The sequence below is a fragment of the Embiotoca jacksoni genome, unplaced genomic scaffold, assembly GCF_022577435.1.
Source record: "Embiotoca jacksoni isolate LCO1_2020_lvr unplaced genomic scaffold, fEmbJac1.0.p SCAF_19, whole genome shotgun sequence".
NCBI classification, from domain to species: domain Eukaryota; kingdom Metazoa; phylum Chordata; class Actinopteri; family Embiotocidae; genus Embiotoca; species Embiotoca jacksoni.
The window spans coordinates 2,100,830-2,110,400 of NW_027185329.1; the positions used below are offsets into that span (position 1 = coordinate 2,100,830).

The 9,571-nt window shown below is 42.9% G+C and overlaps 1 protein-coding gene across 3 annotated transcripts in view; it reads right to left on the reverse strand.

Annotated features, from left to right (window-relative positions):
* Nucleotides 1-9,258, reverse strand: part of LOC138200386 (BMP/retinoic acid-inducible neural-specific protein 3-like) — a 52,058-nt gene extending 42,800 nt beyond the window's left edge. The window contains exons 1-2 of one of the 3 annotated variants that reach the window (XM_069152992.1): nt 8,704-9,258; nt 8,095-8,405 (exon numbers count right to left, since the gene is read on the reverse strand). In XM_069152992.1, the coding sequence (XP_069009093.1) occupies nt 8,095-8,348 (254 nt within the window). In that variant the 5' untranslated portion in view covers nt 8,349-8,405; nt 8,704-9,258. The remainder of the gene's footprint in view (nt 1-8,094; nt 8,406-8,703) is intronic. The other 2 variants (XM_069152991.1, XM_069152990.1) reach the window with 2 other exon arrangements.
* Nucleotides 9,259-9,571: the final 313 nt, after the last annotated feature.

Sequence of the window (9,571 nt, forward strand, 5' to 3'; positions counted from 1 at the left end):
GCAGACTAGACTATTGTAATAGTGTCTTCACAGGGCTTAGTAAAAAAAAAAAAAATCAACCAGACAGCTACAGCTCATTCACAATGCTGCTGCCAGAGCCCTCACCACCAAGAAAGTCAAGTACATTACACCAGTTCTTAAATCACTGCACTGGCTCGCTTTGTGTCAAAGGATAGATTTTAAAATCCTATTACTCGTCTATGAAGCACTAAATGGTCTTGAGGCCTGAATACATTTCTGATTTACTTGTACGTAACAAATCCTCAAGACCCCTCAGGGACGAGTTTATTCAGTGTTCCCAGAACCAGAACCAGGCAAAGTAAAGCAGTTTATTTTACATTCTGTGTGCTTCCCCACCTGTGGGACAAAACTCCTGAATACCCGAGATCTGCTTAAACTGTCAGCTCATGTAAGTCAGGGTTTAAAACATTGTTTGGCAAGGTTTTCCTGGTAAATAAAAAATGTAACCACAATTAATGTCTTGTACTTTTATGCCGCTATAAAGCACTTTATTTATTTATTGTCTACTAAATGCAATTTTAATGTGTTTGTAGGTCTCTGTGAAGTACTTAGAATTTCCCTGTGTCTGAATGGTGCATATTAATAAATTTGCCTTGGCTGAGATTCTTTGGGAACCTCCCCCCTCCCCCTTCCCTTTTCTGTCAAATATGAAAACTATTTCAGTGGTCACTTTCTTAATGTAAATATATCTGACCTAACTGCTTACTTGATTTGATTTCCCAACCAAAACCTATTTTACTTTCCACCTTCTTTAAAGAACCAGTTGTATGAAATAGCAGCTGTCCCTTTCTTTTTTTGCTCCCTTTTCACAAACCCTTAGCAATTATGTTTTCTTATAAGAAAAGGAAAACATTCAATTTGACCATTTTACCTCATTACAGCCAATTGAAGCTATTCAAACAGACCAATTTGGTGACTGTGCGAAGAAAACAGCTAAAACACTGTAGGAGGGTGAATTCTATTTAAAAAAAAAAAAATTGCAATATTGATTTGTGGCTTGCTTGAATATTGCTACAACTCCGATAAAAGAAAGGAAAGGGCACGGCAGAGAGAGCGAGATGGTGATTTACAGGAGGGGGGCTGCTTATCGCAATTTGCCATAACACCGTTGACAAGAGAGCGCTCTTCACACACACAACGAGCAATGTCGGGAATCATGTCGTCTGCATCAGCATGCAAATACTCTTAACACACACTTTGCATACACTCGACCTCACAGCCACACCAAGAAGTGAAACAGATCGTAGAAGAGGCCCAACAGTTGCAGCAATTCCTGCTCTTCGTTCTGTCGACAACACGCCTACATGGGCTTTTGAAAAGCATCCTCACATTCTGCAGCTCTGCATCTTCCCCTCGACGCATAAACACACCACGAATGGACATTTTCAAACGAAACCAACTGTCTCCCGTGAACTGTGCGTCTAAGTGTTTAAGTTCAACCCTTTCACGATTTATACAGAAAATCTTGTGGCACTTCAGGTTAATGCGACGCTCTTTCTAAAACGGCGTTTTCCCCACAACGTGTCCTTGAATCAAAATGTAGCGCACAGTTGTGACTTTTAATTTTTGTTTTCTTTTCAGAGCAGGTGCAGGTTAAGACTTCTGATTTGAGAGTTTCTGAGTACACTGCAATCATACCACACAGTGTTGGTCAAAATCATTATGGCTTCACACTGTGGTGGCTCACAACAGCGATGGCAACCCATGGTTTGACTTGAATGGTTGCAGGACTTGTTTGCCAAGAATCTTTAAAAAAGAAAATGTCCCCTCCTTCTTCATGTCTTTGTGAAGAGATGGAGAACACAACAAAAAAATGTGTTATTGATGATACTTGCTTGGGTTTTTACTTCACCCTTTTTCCATTTCTTATGATTGAATGGTTGACATTTAGAGGTGATCGAGTGAATTCGTAAGGTTTCGAGATCATTCGGCTGTGGAAGTACCTCCTGAGACTGGTTTACAGACTTTAGCCCAAATAGCTCCAACCATCCGTTCAAAATTTACTGAAACACTCACACCGAGTCTCTCTTTCATAAACACTTCTCCCATGGACTTCTGGCCCTGATAACGCCCTCATCACACACTTGTCAGAAGCCATAAGCTCTGCGCTGGATGAAGTCCTCGTCACTGCCATCGCTGCTGGTGATCGGGGAAAGAGGAGGCCGCTCTGGCTTCTGTCCCGAAGACACATTCAACCTCTGAGTGGGGGACGACAGACTGACTCGTCTCCCATCGAACCAGCTGCTCAGGCATTCATGCACGAAAGCAAAATGTATCTCGCTGTAGACTTTGGACGTGTTCAGCAAAGTGTTTGCAAAAATAAAACTGCTTGACCCACAGTAAATTCAAGACACTAATATATTGATTATAAACAAACGAGACCAGCGCAGTGCATTGCGGTGTCAACCCCAAGGTCGGATTTGATTTGGTGACGTATGTCGGGGAAAAGTGGAGCGGCAGGAAGGGAAGTGCTGGAGTGTGTTCTGAATTTAAAGAAACACAGAATCAACAATAAATGAAGCATGAAATGAACCAACTGTGTCCAATTGTCTACTTTTTTTGTACTAAGTACCACAAAGCAGAATAGTCAGAGACATAGCTCAGATTTTGAATTCCCTTTAATTTGTAATTTCCTTTGAAGGAGGCTCTCACTATGTTGCTGCTAAATACAGGATTGTAAGGTTATATCCCTTTAAAAACTCATGCAAATTGTATAATTCTGGCCCGTTATGCAATCTCCATCTCTCATCGCCGTTAAAACTTAAACATTTGATTTGTTTTCTTATCTTTTAGAGAATTGCTCAGCGATCTTGATGCTCTCATCCAACTGACTATATACTTCTTGATGACTGTGTGAGACAGAGAAAGTGAGATATCACAGTTCACCTGTCTGCTCATCTTCTGTTACTGTGGAGTCAACCAAGCAGTCACTGGCCCTGCCCTTGAGCCCTTGAGCCCCCCCACCCCCGACCCTCCAATGACTGCTCCAAACCCATGCAGCTGTGAAGGACCCTGCTCCCCCGGGAGGAACGCCGTCAAAGTCTCTTGGAGAATTGATTCTTGCACTAATGTCTAAAAAAAAAAAAAAAGAAACACCTGACATCAGGCTACGTCGGCCAACATCATCAACCCTGCAGCGTCTACGCCTCAAACCAGATTAGATAGATTTTCTATATCCTGGCTTCATATCTAAGATCATAGCTTTTCCTTCTCCCTCTTATGAGATTCTTGCTCTTGGGTCTCTTGTGGCGAATCGACGACCAATTGACTGATAACACCGGTCGAAAGTTTGAGTACAGCAACGTGGAATTCTTTACAAAGTATGTGAACTTTCAAAGACCTTTCACTGCCATCTATCTTTGAATATTACACGTGCAGATATTAGGAGAATTGTACATTTATTTTCAACAAGATATGTTTTAATGAAATTACCAAAATGAAAAACGTGCCGCGCGCCAAGCAGGTTTAGTCTGTAACATGTGTAACTGGTGTAACTTTTTTATGTCTAATGTATTTAATGTTTACGCAATGTGTTCAGTGTGTGTGTGAGGATAAAATTGCCTTTATTTCTTCATTACTGGCATCAAATCATCAAATTAGTAATGCACTAGCATACGCATGTCATTTCTTTAAAAACCTTGGCGTTACTGATGGTGCTTGGATACGGCAGAGCCGCACCGTCACATTTTCACCGGTTGCAACTGGTATCAGCAAACTGAAGTTTAGCTTGGTTCTTTATATATTTTAACTTTTGGTCACATTTCTTTACCTTTTGCGTGCAGTTTGATCGTAGAGTACGCGAGCGGGAAGATGATCTGAACCGCGAATCCGCAAGCAAAAACCTGGACTTTGATATTCTGTCTTATGTCTTTGTATGAAAGCAGATCCTTTGATTTGACAAAGAAAATGTTCATATCAAAAAGGCTTTTAAGAGTTTTATATCATCCCACGCCCATTGGTATTTTCTGTGGTATGGTTTCCTTTAGTATTTCAGTGCATTACGGCATTCAATCCTCAACGCTTTCTTCTCTTATCTTCTTTCTTCCATTCTCTTCATTGCTTTTTCATTGCAGTTGTACACCCCAATTATTCCATCCCATTTCATAATCTCTTTTAATGTGCCTCCCATTCAAAACACAATGGCAAAGTCATAAACACGAGGCAGATAAAGCACAACAGCTGAAGGCAAATGACAGGTATTGTAACATCATGCCTATCCTCTCCACAAACATGTCTGCATATAATTGAAACACTAATCACTCCATAATTACGAGAAATGACTCTTTATGTCAAATGGAGTCAATGTAATAGCCGGTGGGCTGACAGGAAGAAAAGAGAGGAGAAAACACGGGAGATGAGGCGTGATAGAAAAGTTATGGCCCATGAAGAAGAAGAAGGGAGGAGGTGACATTTTGACTAATATGCTACCGTCTGTGGATGTGGCTCGACGACACAAAGAAATCATGAAGTAGGAGCTTCTAACATTCCCGGAGAACACAGCGAGCTTTTCAATTATTAAAACGAAACATACTTTTTTTGGGGTTCATTTTACACCCACTTTCCACCTCTGAACGTGTACGTTACTGCACCAAAGTTGTCTAGAAATTAATCTCACGCTATCTGTGAACAAGAGGTGCAGTCCAAAAAACAAATACTAATGATGGTCTAAATTCAGCCTTTTTTGTAAATATAACAAGGTGCATCTGGCCGACCGAAGGTAACGAGGAAGCACGCTGACGGCTTTCAGAATAAAACAAAAGCCACAAAGCTGTTTGAGCTCTGAGCCCTTGCCAGGAGAACGGAAAGAATCAGAGAATGAATAGGTGTTTTAAAACTACCATTATGCCAAACATAACAAGTAATATTGTTAAGTGCCTGCGTGCCCGTTTTCCACTGCTTTTTGAAATTCCCTGAATCCATTAATTTATCACTCCCTGTTATTGCGTTTCATCAGGACCTTGAAAATTAAAAAAAAGAGAAAAGGTATTTCACTCAAAGGATTTGCAGTCTGAAAATCACATTTGTTACAATGTTTCACATTACACAGCTGCGACAGGAAGCTATAAATCTTTTCGCTTTTTAATCAGCTCTATAAAGCAGTACAGACAGAAGATGGAAAAAAAAAAAAGAAAAAAAAAAAGTAAAAATTAAACACTTTACAGCTTCTACTCTGGATATTACTCAATTACATTTTTATTTTTTTTAAATCATAAAAAATTTGAAATAATGACTGCAAAGCTGTTCCGGTGCAGCGACCGGCCAGCAGGGGGAGATAAAGCTACGGTTCCTCTACAGTGTTCCCCTTCTGTACTCCCGACTCCTCCAGTTCTCCTCGTCTCCCTTGCCCCCTGATGGAAAAGGCCAACTGAGCTCTGGAGAATATTTATGAGCGAGGGAGAGCAATTGGTTTGAGATCATTCAATGAGGGAGAGAAGGGAGGGAAGGGAGGGAAGGGAAAGAGAAAATGTGAGGTAGAGATGGAGATAGAGGCAGAGACAAGGGTTAGAATTTAATATTTATATTTAATTTTCTTTTGACCTGGTGGATAATTAAGACTAATTTCTTAGTTATTTTGCATCTATATTTATGAGTCTGTACCGAATCTGTTATCGAGGAAAAGGAACGTTTTGGCTGCTCCTTAGTTTCACGTTGGGGCCAGTTTAAGATTTTAGGCTCGGATTACGATGAACGGCGGTGATGATTCAAGAGGCAATAAACAGGACTTTTACTGACCCATAAAGGTCTGCAAAGTGTTCGGGATGAGCAGAGCAGCGTCGCTGATCAATACAAATGACTCACAGATTACTTTACCGACATTTTTTTGGGGGGGCTTATTGTGAACCAAAAAAAATACCCTACAAAGCTCATTTCAATTTGAAGGCATTTGTGATCTCTTCAGTTCTCAGCATCCTCGACTGCTTGGCGATGGATGACAGCGACTGGCAGCGCGAGATATTTAAAGCCTGAAAAAGAAGTGTTTTCTCAAGCCAAGGTAAAAAGCAAGGAACATTATTTCAAACAGGGCTGATAGTTCACCTTTTCGCTCTAATTAGCCAGCTTATTTTTTCAGAGGAAACTGAAAAAGGCCACAGTAGCCTGAGGGGTGGGGGGCATTTAGATATGTCAAGTTTGCATTTTTCATATATTTGCTGATAGAGGTCAATAAAAGTCACACTGCAGGGTTACAGAAAAAGGGCTTAAAGCTGCAGTTTCTTGGAAACAAAAGTGAGGTTTTAGTGACGTGGATGCAAATATATGTCAGATTTGCATGCCTCGGTTGGGCGGGGGGCGCGAGGAGGGGGGGGGGCAAAAGGATCAGGAGGACAAAGAAACGAGTATGAAGACATCCTGAGAGACGGTAAGAAAAGACGCCTGCAGAGAGAGGCAGCGAGCAAGGAAATGATGGATGCGGGGAAGCCGGCAGCGCTACATTCTCTATCTTTGCTTGGCATTGTCACCCCTGTCAGCTGCTAAATGCCAGTGTCAGTCAACCCCTCTGTTCATCTGGCAACAGCCCCCTCCGCCTGCACAGCGGCGGACACTCCCGACATCACTCTCATCAGAGTGTCAAAAGACTTACCTGGCAAACGCAGCCAACAAAAAAAACAAAAACACAGACCGGCAGGAACTCACACACACACACACACACACACACAATCCCGCTCACACACACACACACACACACACACACACACACACACACACACACACACACACACACACACACACACACCGTACAGGATCCTCAAAAGAAGTTTGTTGTTGTTGTTGTTGTTGTTGTTGTTGGCTTTTCATCAAAATTAGAACACCCACGTTTGATTTTGGCTAAAAGGAATAAAGGCATTTTCTTAATGAGAAATTTCCCACAGGAAAGTATGCACACACACACAAAAAAACCCACTCATTTTGCCAGTTCTGTGAACTAAATACATATGAATAAGATGATCTATGAACACACAAGACCATGTGTGCACGTCACACTGCCTTTACCAACCGACTGAAGGATTCGTTTATCAGTCTCGCTTTCTGTGTGGAAATTTAAACGCCTCAGAAGCGTTTCAGAAGCAACTTGGGGAAACACCAGCACAAACACAGACACCCTCACTCGTATCAACACAGACAACTAGCAAATGAAGCCAGCTGGATTACGTTCAGTGTTCACGGCTGCTGCTGCTGCTGCTGCTGCTGCATTCTTTTCTTATGTTCATACATGAAATTCTTCACTAGTAACTTCGGAGGAATGTGTAAAAAAAGACAAACTTGTCGTCTTTTTCCTTTGACACGCAAGAAATGGAATTCATTGAGGCATGTCCACATCGAGCACTACTTCATACCGAATGTTTTGTGCATACGTGGAAGTTTGCATCTCGGAAATACTCCCTTTAATTCCACTCTTGTCTCCTAAAAAAAAAAAAAAAAAGACTAAGAAAAATTACATCATAGCAAAGCTTTCAAACAACACCCTGCTGCTTCTAAGCACACACCAACTGTACTTCACACCGCACACTTCTGAAGCCATCCTGTCTAACCCACTGTCACACATCAACTGGCTCAGTCAGATATCTGTTATGTCCCACTGCTTTGCCCAAAAACCCTCCTGCGGTATCTCCGCTTTTGGAGTTTCCACTGATATTGCACCATTCAGAGAGTTTTGTATCGTACTCAAACCATATGTCTCTCTGCTGCCCACAAAAAAAAAACAGAAAGGAAAAGAGGAAGCAGTTGATCGCACCCAAAGAGGCTTGTCATCCCAAACAGAATGCACGCAGGGCTTTTGGTTTCTATTTAAACTCCTCTAAGTATTTGTCTCAATGCCACCTACAGTTTTGCGACCTACGAAATCAGCATCCTTTATAGTGTTCACAAAAGTGTATTGTGATCTCTTTGCTTTTCTAAAGAGCTTTGCCTCCTACCAAAGGCACAATAATCAAGGCTGAAGTAATTTGCACAGCCTCTTTGCATTAGGTCAGGTTTTTTGTTTGGTTCCCACTCAGACCACACAAACAACCTTCCTCTCTCACGCGTTCCAGCTGTGCAGATTCTGCAGTCATCTCTGACGCCGCTGTTCCTCACCTGTATATCTTGTACTTGGTGGTGAATCCTTGCTGGTAGCGCTCCGTGAAATCAGAAAACTCCTGCGAGTTGTGAAAGGGACCCTTGTCCGACAGGAGCCAGCCCAGGGGCCCAGTGGAGCCACTGAAGCCCGCCCCGGCAGAGTCTGCCCCACTGGCCCCCGCCGACAACCAGCTCTGGAGCAGGCTTAGCGTTAACCACTTCCATAGAAACATGAGGGCCGTCAGTCTAATGGAGATGCACGGGCCACTCATGCTGCTTCCCCCGGCCCCGGTGACTCCTCATTCTCCCTGCACTCCCGATGAGTCCTGCTGGAAAGGAGGGAGGAAGAGGAAGAGGGAGAGAGGAGGTGAGGCGAGGTGCACACAGAGCACAGTGAGGTTGTCATTTGACTTTGGTTCAGAAATCCTTGCAAAGAGACAGAATTTTTAATCAAAAAGTACATTTATTGAAGCAATAAAGCCAATAGAAATTAAAAAAAGATATATAATCTTTTAATTATATATATATATATATCTATATATATATATATGTATATATAGATATATATATATATATAGATATATGAATATGACATTTAGTTATAGTTTTAACGTAGTGCTTTCTTACCTTATTCTGTAAGTGTTGAGGTCTGTCACTGGTCGCGATTAGTTTCCGCAAAATCCCCTGATAGGAGCGTGAAGTTGGACTCGGCTGGGCGCACAGACGGGGCGGCATCGGTAAATGACTTTTCTTTTTTTTTTTCTTCTTTTTTTTGGTCGGGAGGGATTATCGCCACGAATGCAAACAGAAGCACAGTTAGGGGCAGCAGCGCAACTTGAGCAAGAGAGAGGATGGCATCCAAACACCCCTTTACAGTGTGCTCTCCTCCTTTTTTGAACGGACGCTTATAATATTTCCAGCTGGAGGAGCCTCCGACGTTGCGCAGTACAGTAAGGTCCACTCCAACGGAATGAGACGCGGCGGACGCGACGTCTTCCACGGGGTCAAATCTTCCAGTAGTGCGTAAAAACACACTGGTAGAATTTGGATTGACGCACGGGAAAAGGCTGCTGTCCTCTTAACTCATTTCTGCCCTCGATTGGAGAGGACGCGCTCAGGGCGCATGCAGGACGCGCGGAGAGGTGCTGCTGATGGACTCCCAGCGCACGAAATGTGTGAATGGCATTCGGGGGGCGCGCGCTCTCTCGCTCTCTCTCTCCCGCCCTCCTCCCTCCCTCCTCCCTCGCTCCCTCCTCCCTCGCTCCTTCCAGTCCCGTACCACCGCAATTTCATTTATTCCAGCAGCGAGCACACTCCCGGTTGGCTGGGACGTAACTGGAGGAAGTGAGAGTAGGCGGTGTTAAAAAAAAAAAAAAAAAAAAAAAAAAAAAAAAAGACAAGAAAAGGGGGGGTTGGGGGGGGGGGGGGGGGGGACAGAGGATGCTCCTATGTGTTGGGAGTCAGATGCCTCATTTTACGAAAACAGATAGAAGTC